This window comes from Coregonus lavaretus (genome assembly GCF_964263955.1).
Source record: "Coregonus lavaretus genome assembly, chromosome: 12".
Classification (NCBI taxonomy): domain Eukaryota; kingdom Metazoa; phylum Chordata; class Actinopteri; order Salmoniformes; family Salmonidae; genus Coregonus; species Coregonus lavaretus.
The window spans coordinates 737870-764297 of NC_139999.1; the positions used below are offsets into that span (position 1 = coordinate 737870).

At 40.6% G+C, this 26428-nt stretch overlaps 1 protein-coding gene across 2 annotated transcripts in view; it reads left to right on the top strand.

The window, feature by feature from the left end:
• Positions 1-26428, top strand: part of acad9 (acyl-CoA dehydrogenase family, member 9) — a 62755-nt gene that overhangs the window by 30819 nt on the left and 5508 nt on the right. For both annotated transcript variants that reach the window (XM_084173511.1, XM_084173512.1), the window contains exons 14-15: positions 296-373; positions 12345-12473. In XM_084173511.1, the coding sequence (XP_084029637.1) occupies positions 296-373; positions 12345-12473 (207 nt within the window). The remainder of the gene's footprint in view (positions 1-295; positions 374-12344; positions 12474-26428) is intronic.

Consider the following 26428-nt stretch of genomic DNA (forward strand, 5'->3'; position numbering starts at 1 on the left):
CCCCTATTCTAATGGAGTCATGGTTTCCCTGTCCCCTATGAAGTCATGGTTTCCCTGTCCCCTATGAAGTCATGGTTTCCCTGTCCCCTATTCTCTCCCAGGACAGTGTATAAATGGTTTCCCTGTCCCCTATTCTCTCCCAGGACAGTGTATAAATGGTTTCCCTGTCCCCTATTCTAATGGAGTCATGGTTTCCCTGTCCCCTATGAAGTCATGGTTTCCCTGTCCCCTATGAAGTCATGGTTTCCCTGTCCCCTATGAAGTCATGGTTTCCCTGTCCCCTATTCTCTCCCAGGACAGCGCCCTGAAACTGGAGCAGAACGTGGCCCAGTTTGGCTCCACAGTGGAGAACCTGCTGTACAGATATGGAAAGGTACATTATAGCCTTATTATGTATATACAGTGCCTTCAGAAAGTATTAATACCCCTTGACTTATTCCAAAATTCTTCAATCTCTGTCAAGTTGGTTGTTGATTATTGCTAGAAAGCCATTTTCAGGTCTTCCCAAGTAGATTTATTTTAAGGCGTTTCAAGTAGATTTAAGTCAAAACTGTAACTCGCCACTCAGGAACATTCACTGTCTTCATGGTAAGCAACTCCAATGTAGATTTGGCCTTGTGTTTTAGGTTATTGTCCTGCTAAAAGTTTCCTCTAGGATGTTGCCTGTGCTTAGCTCCATTTTGTTAATTTTATTAATCCTTAAAAACTACCCAGTCCTTAACGATGACAAAGATTTGCACCAAACATAATGTTTTGTATTCAGGACATAAAGTTAATTTCTTTGAAGTTTTAATTTAGTGCCTTATTGCAAACAGGATGCATGTTTTGGAATCTTTTTATTCTGTACAGGCTTCCTTCTTTTCACTTAATACAATTAGGTTAGTATTGTGGAGTAACTACAATGTTGTTGATCCATCCTCAGTTTTCTCCCATCACAGCCATTAACCTCTAACTGTTAAAGTCACCATTGGCCTCATGGTGAAATCCCTGAGCAGTTTCCTTCCTCTCCGGCAACTGAGTTAGGAAGGACGCCTGTATCTTTGTAGTGACTGGGTGTATTGATACACCATCCAAAGTGTAATTAATAACTTCACCATTCTCAAAGGGTTATTCAATGTCTGCTTTTTTTAAATACTTTTTTTTATGTACCAATAGGTTATTTGCAAAGCGTTGGAAAACCTCCCTGGTCTTTGTGGTTGAATCTGTGTTTGAAATTCAATTCACTGCTCAACTGATGGACCTTTATAGATAATTGTATGTGTGGGGTACAGAGATGAGGTAGTCATTCAGAAATCATGTTAAACACTATTATTGCACACCAGAGGCGCAACTTTTGTTTTAGAAGGGGGCGAGGGACGGGACATAACGGGGGACATAACTTGGGTGGAGGGTCTGGGGGTCCTCCCATTTTTTGGTGCATCTAATGTTCAATCTTCACAATCTAATATGACCCATGGCCCTTCTAGCTGTCTCTATTTAGAACAATGCCCACAGTCATCAAGCTAGGTAAGAGATCATTATTAAATATGTTTAAGCGTTTGATAAGACTGAACTAAATCAATGATAATTCAATAATCAATCTCAAATATATATATATATATATATATATATATTTTTATTATTATTTTTATTTTTTTTCTGTTCAAATATTTTTTATTGAACATACACAAGAATGGTGTATAGGTATGAAAGACATGTGTACAGTTCTTATCTAAACATAAGAGAACAGACATGAACAACAAGACCCAGAGTTCTGGACACAAAACAAATATTACAAAACACGACATACAGAACAGGGACAGGTAGAAAGAAAAAGGGTAGATGTAACCCCCCCACTTATACCCCCCTTTATCCCCCCCCCCCTATTCCACCCTATTCCCCTACCGACTGCTCGGGTGTCGGGGCCAGCACACGCTGCCCAAAGGTAGATTACAATATGACAATTGAGAGTGCGTTAAAAAGTACAAATTCACAGCGCCGACTGGTCCAGGTAAGAGAGGAAAGGCTGCCAGATTTGATCAAATGTTGATAATTTATTGTTCAGAATATATCTAATTCTTTCTAAGTGTACAGTTTTTGCCACTTCGCTGAGCCATAATTTGGTAGAGGGCGCTTCCCTCCTTTTCCAAAACAACAAGATTAATTTTTTTGCCGAAATGAGACTGTAAGAATTTAGGGAATCGGACACTCCCAGGATTATCAGAAGCAGGTCTGGGTCTATTGAAGTCTCCAGAACTTCAGAGAGGATCTCCCCTAACGTGGGCCTGTTTTCAGGACAGACTCCTTTAGTCGTACTGTATTCCATAGAAGGCATCCAGACCTCCCCTGACGTGGGCCTGTTTTCAGGACAGACTCCTTTAGTCGTACTGTATTCCATAGAAGGCATCCAGACCTCCCCTAACGTGGGCCTGTTTTCAGGACAGACTCCTTTAGTCCTACTGTATTCCATAGAAGGCATCCAGACCTCCCCTGACGTGGGCCTGTTTTCAGGACAGACTCCTTTAGTCGTACTGTATTCCATAGAAGGCATCCAGACCTCCCCTGACGTGGGCCTGTTTTCAGGACAGACTCCTTTAGTCGTACTGTATTCCATAGAAGGCATCCAGACCTCCCCTGAGGTGGGCCTGTTTTCAGGACAGACTCCTTTAGTCGTACTGTATTCCATAGAAGGCATCCAGACCTCCCCTGACGTGGGCCTGTTTTCAGGACAGACTCCTTTAGTCGTACTGTATTCCATAGAAGGCATCCAGACCTCCCCTGACGTGGGCCTGTTTTCAGGACAGACTCCTTTAGTCGTACTGTATTCCATAGAAGGCATCCAGACCTCCCCTGACGTGGGCCTGTTTTCAGGACAGACTCTGTTTGTCGTACTGTATTCCATAGAAGGCATCCAGACCTTATGAAAGTTGCCCAGTATACCCTTAATCTGGTAATAAATATAATCTAGTGATGCATGACTTGACATTTCTGCCATCCATTGTGACATTGTGGGAGGATAACCAACCTTCCAATTAATGGCAATGCATTTCTTAGCTGCTATAAATGCTAGGTTATACTGTTTCTTCTGATAACAGTCTCCAGGGTCAACATTTCCAATCAAACAAAAACAGGAAGAAGGGAGAATCTGTAGACATGCTGAGATAATAGAACATACTCTTTGCCGGAATTCACAAGACCATAACATATGCAAATATATCCCCTTTAGTGTTATTCACCTCCAGCAGAATATGTTATTCAGTTTCACTGGCATATAGTACGTTCTATGGATGGTCTTCAACTGCAGTAATTTATGTCTGAGATGATATGAAGATGACGGGGCATTGGAACATCTGCATCCATTCATCATCATCAATAGCGTCTACCAGGTCTTCCTCACATTTTTTGTTTGACATGTTTTGAAAAGGCTCTATCAACCCCTGATACAGTTTGGAAATCAACTTTAGAGGTTTGTCAGACTGCCTTAAAATAGTTTCAATCTTTGAAGCTTCTTGCTTGTCCAGTGTTTGCTGCACAGAGAGAATAAAGTGTTGTATCTGGAAAAGTTAACCTCTGTGCCGCCCCTGGCTGCCTGAGCCTGATGAGACCCCTGTCACCATCTGATCCTGTTTAGATAAGCCTTGACAAAGAATTACCTTGGTGTAAATTTACAGTGCATTCGGAAAGTATTCAGACCCCTTGACTTTTTCCACATTTTGTTACGTTACAGCCTTATTCTAAAATGGATTACATTGTTTTTTTCCCTCATAAATCTACACACAATACCCCATAATGACAAAGCAAAAACAGGTTTTTAGAAATTTCTTCAAATGTATTCAAAAAAAAAATAATACTATCACATTTACATGAGTATGCAGACCCATTACTCAGTACTTTGTTGAAGCACCTTTCGCAGTGATTACAGCTTCAAGTCTTCTTTGGTATGACGCTACAAGCTTGGCACACCTGTATTTGGGGAGTTTCTCCCATTCTTCTCTGCAGATCCTTTCAAGCTCTGTCAGGTTGGATGGGGAACGTTGCTGCACAGTTATTTTCAGGTATCTCCAGATATGTTCGATCGGGTTCAAGTCCGGCTCTGGCTGGGCCACTCAAGGACATTCAGAGACTTGTCCAGAAGCCACTCCTCCGTTGTCTTGGCTGTGTGCTTAGTGTTGATGTCCTGTTGGAAGGTGAACCTTCGCCCCAGTCTGAGGTCCTGAGCGCTCTGGATCAGGTTTTCATCAAGGATCTCACTGTACTTTGCTCCGTTCATCTTCCCCTCGATCCTGACTAGTCTCCCAGTCCCTGCCGCTGAAAAACATCCCCACAGCATGATGCTGCCACCACCATGCTTCACCGTAGGGATGGTGCCATGTTTCCTCCAGACGTGACGCTTCACATTCAGGCCAAAGAGTTCAATCTTGGTTTCATCAGACCCAAGAATCTCATGGTCTGAGAGTCCTTTAGGTGCCTTTTGGCAAACTCCAAGCGGGCTGTCGTGCATTTTACTGAGGATTGGCTTCCGTCTGGCCACTCTACCATAAAGGCCTGATTGGTGGAGTGCTCCAGATATGGTTGTCCCTCTGGAAGTTTCTCCCATCTCAACAGAGGAACAGGGACCATCAGGTTCTTGGTCACCTCCCTGTCCAAGGCCCTTCTTCCCCGATTGCTCAGTTTGGCCGGGCGGCCAGCTCTAGGAAGAGTCTTGGTGGTTCCAAACTTTTTCCATTTAAGAATGATGGAGGCCACTGTGTTCTTTTGGTACCCTTCCCCAGATCTGTGCCTCGACACAATCCTGTCTTGGAGCTCTACTGACAATTCTAAGAAATTCTAAAAACCTGTTTTTGCTTTGTCATTATGGGGTATTGTGTGTAGATTGAGATTTTTATTTTTATTAAATCAATTTTAGAATAAGGCTGTAACATAACAAAATGTGGAAAAAGTCAAGGGTTCTGAATACTTTCCGAATGCACTGTATACATTATATATATATATATATATATATATATGTGTAGAGCTGTTTATACAGTGTCAGTGTTAAAAGTAGGGAATTAGCCAGGGAAAATTACAGATCTATAACGTTACATTGCTATACTGACTAATAGAAACTCACATTGCGCTGAAGAAACATCAGAATATGTCGGAATTCAATCGTTTGGCCGCTGGTTTCTTCGTTTGATTCAGGTCTAATGTGATTGAGGCAAAAATAATAGCCAGTTAGAGAGCTGGTTAGCTCTAGCTAATGATACATCTACCTGACAGATAGCTAGCGGCTAGCTAGAGCTGAACTGGCTGCGGTAGCTACTAGCTAGCTAGCTGCTAGTAGTTCATTCACTTCAGTCGAGAGGGGATGAAACATTGGCTAACATAACACGTACACTACTAGCTAAGCACTGGGAATGAAAACTTTTTCTTCTTCTTCTGTCAAACAGTAGTTACCTTGACAGCTAGATCAGTCAACTAAAGATTAGCCAGTTTCAGCTCTTCTTGCCTTTACAACTCGGAGAAAAAGCGCAACACAGACAGCAGCTGCCTCTGTTCATCTCTCCCGTGCTGGTCCCTTACACCAGGCTTTCAAAAGCTTTGGCTTCACACAGCCAGCCTGTCCGCACTCTCTGTGTTGTCCATGCGGTCCTAAATCCAGCCGGCGGAAACCGGAAAACAGCCTACCCGTCTACTCTGAGGCGTCCGCACACCGGTGCCACGTTTTGTATCACAGTGCAATGATAAAACTGGGGGGGTAGTAAAGTCCCCAGTGAAAGTTGCCCAGAGAGTGAGTCCATGCAACTTATTATGTGTCTTGTTATGCACATGTTTACTCCTGAATTTATTTAGGCTTGCCATAACAAAGGGGTTGAATACTTATTGACTCAAGACATGTCAGCTTTTCATTTGTAATAATTTATAAAACCATAATTTCAATTTGACATTATGGGGTATTGTGTGTAGGCCAGTGACAAAAAAAGAACTCAATATTCCTTAAAATGACTAAAACCAAATCAAAACTGTGTATACATTATAATGGATTGTTCTTTCAGAAAGTATTCACACCTTTTTCCACATTTTGTTGTGTTAAATTTAAAATGGATTAAATTGGGATTTTGTGTTACTGGCCTACACACAATATCCCATAATGTCAAATTGAAATTATGGTTTTAGACATTTCTACAAATCAATTAAATGAATAGCTGTAATGTAGTATTCAACCCCTTTGTTATGGCAAGCCTAAATAAGTTCAGGAGTAAACATTTGCTGTAAGGTCCCTCAGTCTAGCAGTGAATTTCAAACAAACCAATGCCTCGCAAAGAAAGGCACCCTATTGGTAGATGGGTGAAAATAGAAAAGCAGACATTGAATAACCCTTTGAGAATGGTGAAGTTATTAATTACACTTTGGATGGTGTATCAATATACCCAGTCACTACAAAGATACAGGCGTCCTTCCTAACTCAGTTGCCGGAGAGGAAGGAAACTGCTCAGAGATTTCACCATGAGGCCAATAGTGACTTTTTAAAACAGTTAGAGGGTCTAACTATACTAAACTCTATACTATACTCTACTATACTCTGCTATATACCCGTGTCTAACTATACTAAACTATATACTATACTCTGCTATATACCTGTGTCTAACTATACTAAACTATATATTCTACTGTACTATAATATAATAATAATAATATGCCATTTAGCAGACGCTTTTATCCAAAGCGACTTACAGTCATGCGTGCATACATTTTTGTGCATGGGTGGTCCCGGGGATTGAACCCACTACCTTGGCGTTACAAGCGCCGTGCTCTACCAGCTGAGCTACAGAGGACCACAAAATTCTGATTTATACATGTGTCTAATTATACTATACTATACTCTACTATACTCTGCTGTATACCCGTGTCTAACTATACTAATCTATATACTATACTATACTCTGATATATATACCTGTGTCTAACTATACTCTGATATACAGTGCCCTCCGCTGATATTGGCACACTTGGTAAATCTGAGCAAAACAGGCTGTGAAATGTTTTTATTTGCTGTTTATCCTCTTGGTCTTTCATTCAAAATATTCACAAAAATCTAACCTTTAATTGAAGTAAAATGATTGAAAAAAATTAATATGAAATAAATATTTTACTCCGAAACATGTGTGCCACAATTATTGGCACCCCTACAAATTATTTTCAGTAAAATCTAACTGAAGTTTATTCCCATTCATATTTTATGTTTTTAAGTTCACCTGAGTGATTAGGTACACTTAAGTGGTAAGCCATGACTTCCTGTTTCACTGGGGTATAAATATGAGGTGACACACAGGCCAAGTTCTCATAGTCATCCATCATTATGGGAAAGACCCAAGAATACAGTAATGATGTGCGACAAAAGGTTGTTGAGCTGCACAAATCAGGAAATGTCTATAAAAAAAATAGCTCAACAGTTGAAAATGCCCATTTCCACTATCAGGGCAATAATTAAGAAGTTTAAGCAACTGGAGATGTTAACAATCGGCCTGGAAGAGGACGTGTGTCTATATTGACCCCATGCACAGTGAGGAGGATGGTTCGAGTGGCCAAAAAATCTCCACGGATCCCAGCTGGAGAATTGCAGACGTTAGCTGGGTCTTGGGGTGAGAAAGTCTCCAAAACTACGATCAGACGCCACCTACATAACCACAAGTTGTTTGGGAGGGTTGCCATAGAAAAGCCTTCAACAAACTCAAGCGCCTACAGTTTGCCAAATGTTACTGGAACTTTCAATGGGACTGGGTTCTATAGTCAGATGAGACCAAAATATAGCTTTTTGGAAACAAACACCAGAGGTGGGGTTGGCGTAGACAGAAAGATAGCCATGCAGAAATGGTCCTCATCCCCACTGAAGTATGGTGGTGGATCTTTGATGTTGTGGGGCTGTTTTGTCTTCCAAAGGCCCTGGACAACTTCTTAGGATACATGGTATCATGGACTCAGGTTATTACATAAAAACCTGACTGCCTCTGCTAGGAAGCTTAAACTGGGCCGTGGTTGGATCTTCCAGCAGGACAATGATCCAAAGCATACCTCAAAATCAACACAAAAATGGTTCTCTGACCACAGAATCAAGGTTTTGCCATGGCCATCCCAGTCCCCTGACCTAATCCCCATAGAAAACCTGTGGGATGAGCTGAACAGGAGAGTCCACCAAGCGTGGACCTCGGAATCTGAAGGCTCTGGAGAGATTCTGTATGGAGGAATGGTCTCAGATCCCTTGCCATGTGTTCTCCAAACTCATTACGCATTATAGGAGAAGACTCTGAGCTGTTATTTTGGCAAAGGGAGGTTGCACAAAGTATTGAATGAAGGGGTGCCAATAATTGTGGCAAACATATATTTGAGAAAAAATATTTGTTTTATGATAATAATTATTTTTTTCTTTCAATTATTTTACTTTAATTAAAGGTTAGATTTCTGTGAATATTTTGAATGAAAGACCAAGAGGATAAACAATTTTTTCTTTAAATTCACAGCCCGTTTTGCTCATATTTACCAAGGGTGCCAATATTAGTAGAGGGCACTGTATACCTGTGTCTAACTATACTATACTCTACTATATACCTGTCTAACTATACTTAACTATACTATACTCTACTATATACCTGTATCTAACTATACTATACTCTACTGTACTATACTGTACTATATACCTGTCTAACTATACTCTACTATACTCTACTGTACTATATACCTGTATCTAACTATACTATACTCTACTATATACATGTATCTAACTATACTATACTCTACTATACTCTACTGTACTATATACCTGTATCTAACTATACTGTACTATACTATACTCTACTGTACTATATACCTGTATCTAACTATACTATACTCTACTATACTCTACTGTACTATATACCTGTATCTAACTATACTATACTCTACTGTACTATATACCTGTATCTAACTATACTATACTCTACTATATACCTGTCTTACTATACTATACTATACTCTACTGTACTATACTGTACTATATACCTGTATCTAACTATACTATACTCTACTGTACTATATACCTGTATCTAACTATACTATACTCTACTGTACTATATACCTGTATCTAACTATACTATACTCTACTGTACTATATACCTGTATCTAACTATACTATACTCTACTGTACTATATACCTGTATCTAACTATACTATACTCTACTATACTCTACTGTACTATATACCTGTATCTAACTATACTATACTCTACTGTACTATATACCTGTATCTAACTATACTATACTCTACTATACTCTACTGTACTATATACCTGTATCTAACTATACTCTACTCTACTGTACTGTACTATATAACTGTATCTAAATATACTATACTCTACTGTACTATATACCTGTATCTAACTATACTATACTCTACTGTACTATATACCTGTATCTAACTATACTATACTCTACTGTACTCTACTGTACTATATACCTGTATCTAACTATACTATACTATACTCTACTATACTCTACTGTACTATATACCTGTATCTAACTATACTATACTCTACTATACTATATACCTGTATCTAACTATACTGTACTATACTATACTCTACTGTACTATATACCTGTATCTAACTATACTATACTCTACTGTACTCTACTGTACTATATACCTGTATCTAACTATACTATACTATACTGTACTATATACCTGTATCTAACTATACTATACTATACTATACTCTACTGTACTATATACCTGTGTCTAACTATACTATACTCTACTGTACTATATACCTGTATCTAACTATACTATAATATACTATACTCTACTGTACTATATACCTGCGTCTAACTATACTATACTCTACTCTACTATATACCTGTATATAACTATACTATACTATACTCTACTGTACTCTACTGTACTATATACCTGTATCTAACTATACTATACTCTACTGTACTGTACTATATAACTGTATCTAACTATACTATACTCTACTGTACTGTACTATATACCTGTATCTAACTATACTATACTATACTATACTCTACTATACTCTACTGTACTATATACCTGTATCTAACTATACTATACTCTACTGTACTATATACCTGTATCTAACTATACTATACTCTACTGTACTCTACTGTACTATATACCTGTATCTAACTACACTATACTCTACTCTACCATATACCTGTATCTAACTATACTATACTATACTCTAATATACTCTACTGTACTATATACCTGTATCTAACTATACTATACTCTACTGTACTGTACTATATAACTGTATCTAACTATACTATACTGTACTGTACTATATACATGTATCTAACTATACTATACTATACTCTGCTATACTCTACTGTACTATATACCTGTATCTAACTATACTATACTCTAATGTACTATATACCTGTATCTAACTATACTATACTCTACTGTACTCTACTGTACTATATACCTGTATCTAACTATACTATACTCTACTGTACTATATACCTGTGTCTAACTATACTATACTCTACTATACTCTACTGTACTATATACCTGTATCTAACTATACTATACTCTACTGTACTGTACTATATAACTGTATCTAAATATACTATACTCTACTGTACTATATACCTGTATCTAACTATACTATACTCTACTGTACTCTACTGTACTATATACCTGTATATAACTATACTATACTCTACTGTACTGTACTATATAACTGTATCTAAATATACTATACTCTACTGTACTATATACCTGTATCTAACTATACTATACTCTACTGTACTCTACTGTACTATATAACTGTATCTAAATATACTATACTCTACTGTACTATATACCTGTATCTAACTATACTATACTCTACTGTACTCTACTGTACTATATACCTGTATCTAACTATACTATACTCTACTGTACTGTACTATATAACTGTATCAAATATACTATACTCTACTGTACTATATACCTGTATCTAACTATACTATACTCTACTGTACTCTACTGTACTATATACCTGTATCTAACTATACTATACTCTACTGTACTATATACCTGTATCTAACTATACTATACTATACTCTACTCTACTGTACTATATACCTGTGTCTAACTATACTATACTCTACTATACTCTACTGTACTATATACCTGTATCTAACTATACTATACTCTACTGTACTGTACTATATACATGTATCTAACTATACTATACTCTACTATACTCTACTGTACTATATACCTGTATCTAACTATACTATACTCTACTGTACTATATACCTGTATCTAACTATACTGTACTATACTCTACTGTACTATATACCTGTATCTAACTATACTGTACTCTACTGTACTATATACCTGTGTCTAACTATACTATACTCTACTATACTCTACTGTACTATATACCTGTATCTAACTATACTGTAATCTACTGTACTATATACATGTGTCTAACTATACTATACTCTACTATACTCTACTTTACTGTATACCTGTGTCTAACTATAATATACTCTACTATACTCTACTGTACTATATACCTGTATCTAACTATACTATACTCTACTGTACTCTACTGTACTATATACATGTGTCTAACTATACTATACTCTACTATACTCTACTGTACTATATACCTGTATCTAACTATACTATACTCTACTGTGCTCTACTGTACTATATACCTGTATCTAACTATACTATACTCTACTGTACTATATACCTGTATCTAACTATACTCTACTATACTCTACTGTACTATATACCTGTATCTAACTATACTATACTCTACTATACTTTACTGTACTATATACCTGTATCTAACTATACTATACTCTACTGTACTATATACCTGTATCTAACTATACTATACTCTACTGTACTATATACCTGTATCTAACAATACTCTACTCTACTGTACTATATACCTGTATCTAACAATACTCTACTATACTCTACTATACTCTACTGTACTATATACATGTATCTAACTATACTATACTATACTATACTGTACTCTACTGTACTATATACATGTATCTAACTATACTATACTATACTATACTGTACTCTACTGTACTATATACATGTATCTAACTATACTATACTCTACTGTACTCTACTGTACTATAAACCTGTATCTAACTATACTATACTATACTCTACTATACTATATACCTGTATCTAACTATACTATACTATACTCTACTGTACTATATACCTGTATCTAACTATACTATACTCTACTGTACTCTACTGTACTATATACCTGTATCTAACTATACTATACTCTACTATACTCTACTATACTATACTATACTATACTCTACTGTACTATATACCTGTGTCTTTCTGTTCCTCCAGACGATAGTAGAGGAGCAGCTGATCCTGAAGCGTGTTGCTGATGTCCTGATCAACCTGTACGCCATGACCGCCGTCCTATCACGATCTAGTAGATCTATCTCTATAGGGCTCAGGAACCACGACCATGAGGTAATACTCTACTATACTATTGCCATCTAGTAGATATACAGTGGAGGTAATACTCTACTATACGATTGCCATCTAGTAGATATACAGTGCCGTGAAAAAGTTTTTCCACCTTTCTGATTTTCGCCACGTCTGGCGAAAATCAAGCACTGCATTCCACATTAAGAACCTGTGATGGTTTGGGGATGCTTTGCTGCCTCAGGACCTGGACGACTTGCCTTAATAGAAGGAACCATGAATTCTGCTCTGTATCAGAGAATTCTACAGGAGAATGTCAGGCCATCCGTCTGTGAGCTGAAGCTGAAGCGCAGCTGGGTCATGCAGCAAGACAATGATCCAAAACACACAATCAAGTCTACAGAAAATGGCTAAAAATAAGCAAATTTGAAGTTTTGGAATGGCCTAGTCAAAGTGTAGACCTAATCCCAATTGAGATGTTGTGGCAGGACTTGAAACGAGCAGGTCAAGTGTCGCTGAGTTAAAGCAGTTCTGCATGGAAGAGTGGGCCAAAATTCCTCCACAGCGATGTTAGACTGATCAACAGTAGTTGCAGCTAAAGGTGGCACAACCAGTTATTGAATGTAAGGGGGCAATTACTTTTTCGCAAAGGGGCGTTGGGTGTTGCATAACTTTGTTTATTAAATAAATGAAATAAGTGTCACTTTTGACTAATTTGTTCATTCAGGTTCCCTTTATCTAATATTAGGTGTTGGTTGAAGATCTGATAACATTCAGTATCAAAAATATTCTACAATAGAGACAATCAGAAAGGGGACAAATACTTTTTCACGGCACTTTATCTCTGTAGGGCTCAGGAACTATGACCAGGAGGTAATACTGTACTATACTATACACTATATCTCTATAGGGCTCAGGAACTATGACCAGGAGGTAATACTGTACTATATACTATACAATATATCTCTATAGGGCTCAGGAACTATGACCAGGAGGTAATACTGTACTATACACTATATCTCTATAGGGCTCAGGAACTATGACCAGGAGGTAATACTCTACTATACTATACACTATATCTCTATAGGGCTCAGGAACTATGACCAGGAGGTAATACTGTACTATACTATACACTATATCTCTATAGGGCTCAGGAACTATGACCAGGAGGTAATACTGTACTATATACTATACACTATATCTCTATAGGGCTCAGGAACTATGACCAGGAGGTAATACTCTACTATACTATACACTGTATCTCTGTAGGGCTCATGAACTATGACCAGGAGGTAATACTGTACTATACTATACACTATATATCTATAGGGCTCAGGAACTATGACCAGGAGGTAATACTCTACTATATACTATACACTATATCTCTATAGGGCTCAGGAACTATGACCAGGAGGTAATAGTGTACTATACTATACACTATATCTCTATAGGGCTCAGGAACTATGACCAGGAGGTAATACTATACTATACTATACACTATATCTCTATAGGGCTCAGGAACTATGACCAGGAGGTAATACTGTACTATATACTATACACTATATCTCTGTAGGGCTCAGGAACTATGACCAGGAGGTAATACTGTACTATACTATACACTATATCTCTGTAGGGCTCAGGAACTATGACCAGGAGGTAATACTGTACTATACACTATATCTCTATAGGGCTCAGGAACTATGACCAGGAGGTAATACTCTACTATACTATACACTATATCTCTATAGGGCTCAGGAACTATGACCAGGAGGTAATACTCTACTATACTAAACACTATATCTCTATAGGGCTCAGGAACTATGACCAGGAGGTAATACTCTACTATACTATACACTATATCTCTATAGGGCTCAGGAACTATGACCAGGAGGTAATACTATACTATATACTATACACTATATCTCTATAGGGCTCAGGAACTATGACCAGGAGGTAATACTCTACTATACTATACACTATATCTCTATAGGGCTCAGGAACTATGACCAGGAGGTAATACTGTACTATACTATACACTATATCTCTATAGGGCTCAGGAACTATGACCAGGAGGTAATACTGTACTATATACTATACACTACAGTAATCCCTCGTTTATCGCGGGGGTTACGTTCCGAAAATGACCCGCGATAAGTGAAATCCGCGAAATAGAAAACTTTTTTTTTTTTACAATTAGCAACTATTACATGTATACAAATACAGTGACTCACGTGTAGGCCGTTTCGTCGACATTATGGGTTTAGAAGATGTTCGAAATTACAAGATAATTTGGCCAACTTAATGTAAATTTGCCAAGCTGTTTTATGTACGTACACATAACTGCACGAGACGACAAAATGATAGCACAATTCGTAGCATGTTTTGATACAAGAAGCGGGAGTGAGTTTTTAGCGAATCAGAATGCAGAGCACAATGCACCAAAAAAAAAAAAAAAATGCATTATGAAAATCCGCGAAATAGCGAATCCGCGATAAGTGAACCGCGAAGTGGCGAGGGATCACTGTATATCTCTATAGGGCTTAGGAACTATGACCAGGAGGTAATACTGTACTATACTATACACTATATCTCTATAGGGCTCAGGAACTATGACCAGGAGGTAATACTGTACTATACTATACACTATATCTCTATAGGGCTCAGGAACTATGACCAGGAGGTAATACTCTACTATACTATACACTATATCTCTATAGGGCTCAGGAACTATGACCAGGAGGTAATACTGTACTATACTATACACTATATCTCTATAGGGCTCAGGAACTATGACCAGGAGGTAATACTATACTATACACTATATCTCTATAGGGCTCAGGAACTATGACCAGGAGGTAATACTATACTATACTATACACTATATCTCTATAGGGCTCAGGAACTATGACCAGGAGGTAATACTGTACTATACTATACACTATATCTCTATAGGGCTCAGGAACTATGACCAGGAGGTAATACTGTACTATACTATACACTATATCTCTATAGGGCTCAGGAACTATGACCAGGAGGTAATACTGTACTATACTATACACTATATCTCTATAGGGCTCAGGAACTATGACCAGGAGGTAATACTGTAATATACTATACACTATATCTCTATAGGGCTCAGGAACTATGACCAGGAGGTAATACTGTACTATATACTATACACTATATCTCTATAGGGCTCAGGAACTATGACCAGGAGGTAATACTGTACTATACTATACACTATATCTCTATAGGGCTCAGGAACTATGACCAGGAGGTAATACTGTACTATACTATACACTATATCTCTATAGGGCTCAGGAACTATGACCAGGAGGTAATACTGTACTATACTATACACTATATCTCTATAGGGGTCAGGAACTATGACCAGGAGGTAATACTGTACTATATACTATATCTCTATAGGGCTCAGGAACTATGACCAGGAGGTAATACTGTACTATACTATACACTATATCTCTGTAGGGCTCAGGAACTATGACAAGGAGGTAATACTGTACTATACTATACACTATATCTCTATAGGGCTCAGGAACTATGACCAGGAGGTAATACTATACTATACTATACACTATATCTCTATAGGGCTCAGGAACTATGACCAGGAGGTAATGCTGTACTATACTATACACTATATCTCTATAGGGCTCAGGAACTATGACCAGGAGGTAATACTGTACTATACTATACACTATATCTCTATAGGGCTCAGGAACTATGACCAGGAGGTAATGCTGTACTATACTATACACTATATCTCTATAGGGCTCAGGAACTATGACCAGGAGGTAATACTCTACTATACTATACACTATATCTCTATAGGGCTCAGGAACTATGACCAGGAGGTAATACTGTACTATACTATACACTATATCTCTATAGGGCTCAGGAACTATGACCAGGAGGTAATACTCTACTATACTATACACTATATCTCTATAGGGCTCAGGAACTATGACCAGGAGGTAATACTGTACTATACTATACACTATATCTCTATAGGGCTCAGGAACTATGACCAGGAGGTAATACTGTACTATACTATACACTATATCTCTATAGGGCTCAGGAACTATGACCAGGAGGTAATACTGTACTATATACTATATCTCTATAGGGCTCAGGAACTATGACCAGGAGGTAATACTGTACTATACTATACACTATATCTCTGTAGGGCTCAGGAACTATGACAAGGAGGTAATACTGTACTATACTATACACTATATCTCTATAGGGCTCAGGAACTATGACCAGGAGGTAATACTCTACTATACTATACACTATATCTCGTTAGGGCTCGGGAACTATGACCAGGAGGTAATACTCTACTATACTATACACTATATCTCTATAGGGCTCAGGAACTATGACCAGGAGGTAATACTCTACTATACTATACACTATATCTCTGTAGGGCTCAGGAACTATGACCAGGAGGTAATACTGTACTATACTATACACTATATCTCTATAGGGCTCAGGAACTATGACCAGGAGGTAATACTGTACTATATACTATACACTATATCTCTATAGGGCTCAGGAACTATGACCAGGAGGTAATGCTGTACTATACTATACACTATATCTCTATAGGGCTCAGGAACTATGACCAGGAGGTAATACTGTACTATACACTATATCTCTATAGGGCTCAGGAACTATGACCAGGAGGTAATACTGTACTATACTATACACTATATCTCTATAGGGCTCAGGAACTATGACCAGGAGGTAATGCTGTACTATACTATACACTATATCTCTATAGGGCTCAGGAACTATGACCAGGAGGTAATACTCTACTATACTATACACTATATCTCTATAGGGCTCAGGAACTATGACCAGGAGGTAATACTGTACTATACTATACACTATATCTCTATAGGGCTCAGGAACTATGACCAGGAGGTAATACTGTACTATACTATACACTATATCTCTATAGGGCTCAGGAACTATGACCAGGAGGTAATACTGTACTATATACTATACACTATATCTCTATAGGGCTCAGGAACTATGACCAGGAGGTAATACTGTACTATACTATACACTTTATCTCTATAGGGCTCAGGAACTATGACCAGGAGGTAATACTCTACTATACTATACACTATATCTCTATAGGGCTCAGGAACTATGACCAGGAGGTAATAATGTACTATACTATACACTATATCTCTATAGGGCTCAGGAACTATGACCAGGAGGTAATACTCTACTATACTATACACTATATCTCTATAGGGCTCAGGAACTATGACCAGGAGGTAATACTCTACTATACTATACACTATATCTCTATAGGGCTCAGGAACTATGACCAGGAGGTAATACTCTACTATACTATACACTATATCTCTATAGGGCTCAGGAACTATGACCTTAGGAAATGTTCTCATAACACAAAAAACTGTCCAGTTGTGCTGATGAGTATACAGTGTTTTATACAAACATTCACCTGATGTTGCAAGAACGTTCCCAGAACGTTACTCTCACATTGTGTTGCGGCAGTATGTTCTACTTTACCTGGAAGCCTAATGAGAAGGTAAAAGCTAGACAATCAGGCCACTATTGATTTTGTTATAATGTTTGAGCGTAAGCACACAGCATTAGCCATGGAAGAATGTATAGAATTGCAGGAAATTGGCTTTAAAACTGCAACATTTTTCTCTACACTGCCAAGACGATATTTTTTTCTTTTTCTTTGGTATGTGTTTGTTTTCCCACTGCTCAACCCTTATGGTGGGTCGCAACTCAAAAGACACTTCAATTGGTGGGTCACAAAGCAAAAAAGTTTAGGAACTGGTAAGAGTGTTTGGCCAGTAACTGAAAGGTCGCTAGTTCAAATCCCTGAGCCGGCAAGGTGGAAAAATTATGCCTTTGAACAAGGCAGTTAACCCCCAACTACAACAACTTCTCCCCTGACGTTGGTTAAGGCAGCCCACACACACACACAGTGAGGGAAAAAAGTATTTGATCCCCTGCTGATTTTGTACGTTTGCCCACTGACAAAGACATGATCAGTCTATAATTTTAATGGTAGGTTTATTTGAACAGTGAGAGACAGAATAACAACAACAAAATCCAGAAAAACGCATGTCAAAAATGTTATAAATTGATTTGCATTTTAATGAGGGAAATCATTATTTGACCCCTCAGCAAAACATGACTTAGTACTTGGTGGCAAAACCCTTGTTGGCAATCACATAGGTCAGACGTTTCTTGTAGTTGGCCACCAGGTTTGCACACATCTCAGGAGGGATTTTGTTCTACTTCTCTTTGCAGATCTTCTCCAAGTCATTAAGGTTTCGAGGCTGACGTTTGGCAACTCGAACCTTCAGCTCCCTCCACAGATTTTCTATGGGATTAAGGTCTGGAGACTGGCTAGGCCACTCCAGGACCTTAATGTACTTCTTCTTGAGCCATTCCTTTGTTGCCTTGGCTGTGTGTTTTGGGTCATTGTCATGCTGGAATACCCATCCACGACCCATTTTCAATGCCCTGGCTGAGGGAAGGAGGTTCTGACCCAAGATTTGATGGTACATGGCCCCGTCCATCGTCCCTTTGATGCTGTGAAGTTGTCCTGTCCCCTTAGCAGAAAAAACACCCCCAAAGCATAATGTTTCCACCTCCATGTTTGACGGTGGGGATGGTGTTCTTGGGGTCATAGGCAGCATTCCTCCTCCTCCAAACACGGCGAGTTGAGTTGATGCCAAAGAGCTCCATTTTGGTCTCATCTGACCACAACACTTTCACCCAGTTCTCCTCTGAATCATTCAGATGTTCATTGGCAAACTTCAGACGGGCCTGTATATGTGCTTTCTTGAGCAGGGGGACCTTGCGGGCGCTGCAGGATTTCAGTCATTCACGGCGTAGTGTGTTACCAATTGTTTTCTTGGTGACTATGGTCCCAGCTGCCTTGAGATCATTGACAAGATCCTCCCGTGTAGTTCTGGGCTGATTCCTCACTGTTCTCATGATCATTGCAACTCCACGAGGTGAGATCTTGCATGGAGCCCCAGGCCGAGGTGAGATCTTGCATGGAGCCCCAGGCCGAGGTGAGATCTGGCATGGAGCCCCAGGCCGAGGTGAGATCTTGCATGGAGCCCCAGGCCGAGGTGAGATCTTGCATGGAGCCCCAGGCCGAGGTGAGATCTTGCATGGAGCCCCAGGCCGAGGTGAGATCTGGCATGGAGCCCCAGGCCGAGGTGAGATCTTGATATAAACAAACAATCAAATGCAAACAATTCACACAAAGTTATGAAACAATGAATGGAGAAGAGAAGTGCATTCTGGAGGGAGAAGTGCATTCTGGAGGGAGAAGTGCATTCTGGAGGGAGAAGTGCATTCTGGAGGGAGAAGTGCATTCTGGAGGGAGAAGTGCATTCTGGAGGGAGAAGTGCATTCTGGAGGGAGAAGTGCATTGTGGAGGGAGAAGTCCATTCTGGAGGGAGAAGTCCATTCTGGAGGGAGAAGTGCATTCTGGAGGGAGAAGTGCATTCTGGAGGGAGAAGTGCATTCTGGAGGGAGAAGTGCATTCTGGAGGGAGAAGTGCATTCTGGAGGGAGAAGTCCATTCTGGAGGGAGAAGTCCATTCTGGAGGGAGAAGTGCATTCTGGAGGGAGAAGTGCATTCTGGAGGGAGAAGTCCATTCTGGAGGGAGAAGTCCATTCTGGAGGGAGAAGTGCATTCTGGAGGGAGAAGTGCATTCTGGAGGGAGAAGTGCATTCTGGAGAGAGAAGTGCATTCTGGAGAGAGAAGTGCATTGTGGAGGGAGAAGTGCATTGTGGAGGGAGAAGTCCATTCTGGAGGGAGAAGTGTATTGTGGAGGGAGAAGTCCATTCTGGAGGGAGAAGTGCATTGTGGAGGGAGAAGTGCATTGTGGAGGGAGAAGTGCATTCTGGAGGGAGAAGTGCATTCTGGAGGGAGAAGTGCATTCTGGAGGGAGAAGTGCATTGTGGAGGGAGAAGTCCATTCTGGAGGGAGAAGTCCATTCTGGAGGGAGAAGTGCATTCTGGAGGGAGAAGTGCATTCTGGAGGGAGAAGTGCATTCTGGAGGGAGAAGTGCATTCTGGAGGGAGAAGTGCATTCTGGAGGGAGAAGTGCATTCTGGAGGGAGAAGTCCATTCTGGAGGGAGAAGTCCATTCTGGAGGGAGAAGTCCATTCTGGAGGGAGAAGTGCATTCTGGAGGGAGAAGTCCATTCTGGAGGGAGAAGTCCATTCTGGAGGGAGAAGTGCATTCTGGAGGGAGAAGTGCATTCTGGAGGGAGAAGTGCATTCTGGAGAGAGAAGTGCATTCTGGAGAGAGAAGTGCATTGTGGAGGGAGAAGTGCATTGTGGAGGGAGAAGTCCATTCTGGAGGGAGAAGTGTATTGTGGAGGGAGAAGTCCATTCTGGAGGGAGAAGTGCATTGTGGAGGGAGAAGTGCATTGTGGAGGGAGAAGTGCATTCTGGAGGGAGAAGTGCATTCTGGAGGGAGAAGTGCATTCTGGAGGGAGAAGTGCATTGTGGAGGGAGAAGTCCATTCTGGAGGGAGAAGTCCATTCTGGAGGGAGAAGTGCATTCTGGAGGGAGAAGTGCATTCTGGAGGGAGAAGTGCATTCTGGAGGGAGAAGTGCATTCTGGAGGGAGAAGTGCATTCTGGAGGGAGAAGTGCATTCTGGAGGGAGAAGTCCATTCTGGAGGGAGAAGTGCATTCTGGAGGGAGAAGTGCATTCTGGAGGGAGAAGTCCATTCTGGAGGGAGAAGTGCATTCTGGAGGGAGAAGTGCATTCTGGAGGGAGAAGTGCATTCTGGAGAGAGAAGTGCATTCTGGAGAGAGAAGTGCATTGTGGAGGGAGAAGTGCATTGTGGAGGGAGAAGTCCATTCTGGAGGGAGAAGTGTATTGTGGAGGGAGAAGTCCATTCTGGAGGGAGAAGTGCATTGTGGAGGGAGAAGTGCATTGTGGAGGGAGAAGTGCATTGTGGAGGGAGAAGTGCATTGTGGAGGGAGAAGTGCATTGTGGAGGGAGAAGTGCATTGTGGAGGGAGAAGTGCATTCTGGAGGGAGAAGTGCATTGTGCATCTGGTCGCATGGTTAATCCGACATCTGCATTGGTCATGTAGCATTTATAGTGATATGGCCTCAGCAGAAGTCAGGGCATTCATACTTCCTGCGCTACGCAGAGCAGTGCAAAGCTGTTGTCAAGGAAGTGAGTTTGTGTTTATACAGGATGTACCCACCTACCGTCAATGCGGAGCGATACAGAGCAAGATTTGGGAGGCGCATGGAGATGCTCCGCAATTGCGTCACACCCTCCAGATTTTTTGATCAATCATAAATTGGCTTTTAGTCTAGGCCTCCACAATGGATTATTTCACTGAGATTGGCACATTATACAGTGAGGGGAAAAAAGTATTTGATCCCCTGCTGATTTTGTACGTTTGCCCACTGACAAAGACATGATCAGTCTAATTTTAATGGTAGGTTTATTTTAACAGTGAGAGACAGAATTACAACGACAAAAATCCAGAGAAACGCAATGTTATAAATTGATTTGCATTTTAATGAGGGAAATAAGTATTTGACCCCCTCTCAATCAGAAAGATTTATGGCTCCCAGGTGTCTTTTATACAGGTAACGAGCTGAGATTAGGAGCACACTCTTAAAGGGAGTGCTCCTAATCTCAGTTTGTTACCTGTATAAAAGACACCTGTCCACAGAAGCAATCAATCAATCAGATTCAAAACTCTCCACCATGGCCAAGACCAAAGAGCTCTCCAAGGATGTCAGGGACAAGATTGTAGACCTACACAAGGCTGGAATGGGCTACAAGACCATCGCCAAGCAGCTTGGTGAGAAGGTGACAACAGTTGGTGTGATTATTCGCAAATGGAAGAAACACAAAATAACTGTCAATCTCCCTCGGCCTGGGTTTCCATGCAAGATCTCACCTCGTGGAGTTGCAATGATCATGAGAACGGTGAGGAATCTGCCCAGAACTACACGGGAGGATCTTGTCAATGATCTCAAGGCAGCTGGGACCATAGTCACCAAAAAAACAATTGGTAACTGAAATATCACATTTTACATAAGTATTCAGAACATTTACTCAGCACTTTGTTGAAGCACCTTTGGCAGCTATTACAGCCTCAAGTCTTCTTGGGTATGACGCTACAAGCTTGGTACACCTGTATTTGGGGAGTTTCTCCCATTCTTCTCTGCAGATCCTCTCAAGCTCTGTCAGGTTGGATGGGGAGCGTTGCTGCACAGCTATTTTCAGGACTCTCCAGAGATGTTCGATCAGGTTTAAGTCCGTGCTCTGGCTGGGCCACTCAAGGACATTCATAGACTTGTCTCGAAGCCACTCCTGCGTTGTCTTGGCTGTGTGCTTAGGGTTGTTGTCCTGTTGGAAGGTGAACTTTCACTCCAGTCTGTGGTCCTGAGCGCTCTGGAGCAGGTTTTCATCAAGGATCTCTCTGTACTTTGCTCCGTTCATCTTTGCCTCGATCCTGACTAGTCTCTCAGTCCCTGCCGCTGAAAAACATCCCCACAGCATGATGCTGCCACCACCATGCTTCACCGTAGGGATGGTGCCAGGTTTCCTCCAGACGTGACACTTGGCATTCAGGCCAAAGAGTTCAATCTTAGTTTCATCAGACCAGACAATCTGGTTTCTTTAGGTGCCTTTTGGCAAACTCCAAGCGGGCTGTTGTGCCTTTTACTGAGGAGTGGCTTCCGTCTGGCCACTCTACTATAAAGGCCTGATTGGTGGAGTGCTGCAGAGATGGTTGTCCTTCTGGAAGGTTCTCCCATCTCCACAGAGGAACTCTGGAGCTCTGTCAGAGTGACCATCATGTTCTTGGTCACCTCCCTGACCAAGGCCCTTCTCCCCCGATTTCTCAGTTTGGACGGGCGGCCAGCTCTAGGAAGAGTCTTGGTGGTTCCAAACTTCTTCCATTTAATAATGATGGAGGCCACTGTGTTCTTGGGGACCTTCAATGCTGCAGGATGTTTTTGGTACTCGACACAAATCTGTCTCGGCACGCCAATGACAATTCCTTCGACCTCATGGCTTGGCTTTTGCTCTGAAAAAGTATTCACCCCCTTGGTGTTTTTCCTATTTTGTTGCATTACAACCTGTAATTTAAATGGATTTTTATTTGGATTTCATGTAATGGACATACACAAAATAGTCCAAATTGGTGAAGTGAAGTTTCAAAATATTCAAAAAAATAAATAAACGGAAACGTGCATATGTATTCACCCCCTTTGCTATGAAGCCCCTAAATAAGATCTGGTGCAACCAATTACCTTCAGAAGTCACATAATTAGTTAGATTGCACACAGGTGGACTTTATTTAAGTGTCACAGGATCTCAGTGTATATATACACCTGTTCTGAAAGGCCCAAGAGTCTGCAACACCACCAAGCAAGCAGCACCATGAAGACCAAGGAGCTCTCCAAACAGGTCAGGGACAAAGTTGTGGAGAAGTACAGATCAGAGCTGAGTTATAAAAAAAATATCAGAAACTTTGAACATCCCGCCCACCAAAACTCACGGACCAGGCAAGGAGGGCATTAATCAGAGAGGCAACAAAGAGACCAAAGATAACCCTGAAGGAGCTGCAAAGCTCCACAGCGGAGATTGAAGTATCTTTCCATAGGACCACTTTAAGCCGTACACTCCACAGAGCTGGGCTTTACAGAAGAGTGGCCAGAAAAAAACCATTGCTTAAAGAAGAAAATAAGCTATCATGTTTGGTGTTCGCCAAAAGGCATGTGGGAGACTCCCCAAACATATGGAAGAAGGTACTCTGGTCAGATGAGACTAAAATCTAGCTTTTTGGCCATCAAGGAAAACACTATGTCTGGCGCAAACCCAATACCTCTCATCACCCCGAGAACACCATCCCCACAGTGAAGCATGGTGGTGGCAGCATCATGCTGTGGGGATGTTTTTCATCGGCAGGGACTGGGAAACTGGTCAGAATTGAAGGAATGATGGATGGCGCTAAATACAGGGAAATTATTGAGTGAAACCTGTTTCAGTCTTCCAGAGATTTGAGACTGGGATGGAGGTTCATCTTCAGGACAATGACCCTAAGCATACTGCTAAAGCAGCACTCAAGTGGTTTAAGGGGAAACATGTAAATGTCTTGGAATGGCCTAGTCAAAGCCCAGACCTCAATCCAATTGAGAATCTGTGGTATGACTTAAAGATTGCTGTACACCAGCGGAACCCATCCAACTTGAAGGAGCTGGAGCAGTTTTGCCTTGAAGAATGGGCAAAAATCCCAGTGGCTAGATGTGCCAAGCTTATAGAGACATACCCCAAGAGACTTGCAGCTGTAATTGCTGCAAAAGGTGGCTCTAAAAAGTATTAACTTTGGGGGGGTGAATAGTTATGCACGCTCAAGTTTTCTATTTTTTTTGGTCTTATTTCTTGTTTGTTTCACAACAACAACAAAAACATTTGCATCTTCAAAGTGGTAGGCATGTTGTGTAAATCAAATGATACAAACTCCCCCAAAATCCATTTTAATTCCAGGTTGTAAGGCAACAAAATAGTTAAGGCTGTAACAAAATGTGGGAAAAGGGAAGGGGTCTGTATGGAGACTGTTTAGTGCCAAAAATAAGGGGTTAAATACATGTAAAAAATTAAAATAAAACATTTTTACATTTTAGTCATTTAGCAGACGCTCTTATCCAGAGCGACTTACAGTTAGTGAGTGCATACATTTTTCATACTGGCCCCCCGTGGGAAACGAACCCACAACCCTGGTGTTGCAAGCGCCATGCTTTAACAACTGAGCTACAGTGGGGGAAAAAAGTATTTAGTCAGCCACCAATTGTGCAAGTTCTCCCACTTAAAAAGATGAGAGAGGCCTGTAATTTTCATCATAGGTACACGTCAACTATGACAGACAAAATGAGAAAAAAAATCCAGAAAATCACATTGTAGGATTTTTTTATGAATTTATTTGCAAATTATGGTGGAAAATAAGTATTTGGTCAATAACAAAAGTTTCTCAATACTTTGTTATATACCCTTTGTTGGCAATGACACAGGTCAAACGTTTTCTGTAAGTCTTCACAAGGTTTTCACACACTGTTGCTGGTATTTTGGCCCATTCCTCCATGCAGATCTCCTTTAGAGCAGTGATGTTTTGGGGCTGTCGCTGGGCAACACGGACTTTCAACTCCCTCCAAAGATTTTCTATGGGGTTGAGATCTGGAGACTGGCTAGGCCACTCCAGGACCTTGAAATGCTTCTTACGAAGCCACTCCTTCGTTGCCTGGGCGGTGAGTTTGGGATCATTGTCATGCTAAAAGAACCAGCCACGTTTCATCTTCAATGCCCTTGCTGATGGAAGGAGGTTTTCACTCAAAATCTCACGATACATGGCCCCATTCATTCTTTCCTTTACACGGATCAGTCGTCCTGGTCCCTTTGCAGAAAAACAGCCCCAAAGCATGATGTTTCCACCCCCATGCTTCACAGTAGGTATGGTGTTCTTTGGATGCAACTCAGCATTCTTTGTCCTCCAAACACGACGAGTTGAGTTTTTACCAAAAAGTTATATTTTGGTTTCATCTGACCATATGACATTCTCCCAATCCTCTTCTGGATCATCCAAATGCACTCTAGCAAACTTCAGACGGGCCTGGACATGTACTGGCTTAAGCAGGGGGACACGTCTAGCACTGCAGGATTTGAGTCCCTGGCGGCGTAGTGTGTTACTGATGGTAGGCTTTGTTACTTTGGTCCCAGCTCTCTGCAGGTCATTCACTAGGTCCCCCCGTGTGGTTCTGGGATTTTTGCTCACCGTTCTTGTGATCATTTTGACCCCACGGGGTGAGATCTTGCGTGGAGTCCCAGATCGAGGGAGATTATCAGTGGTCTTGTATGTCTTCCATTTCCTAATAATTGCTCCCACAGTTGATTTCTTCAAACCAAGCTGCTTACCTATTGCAGAT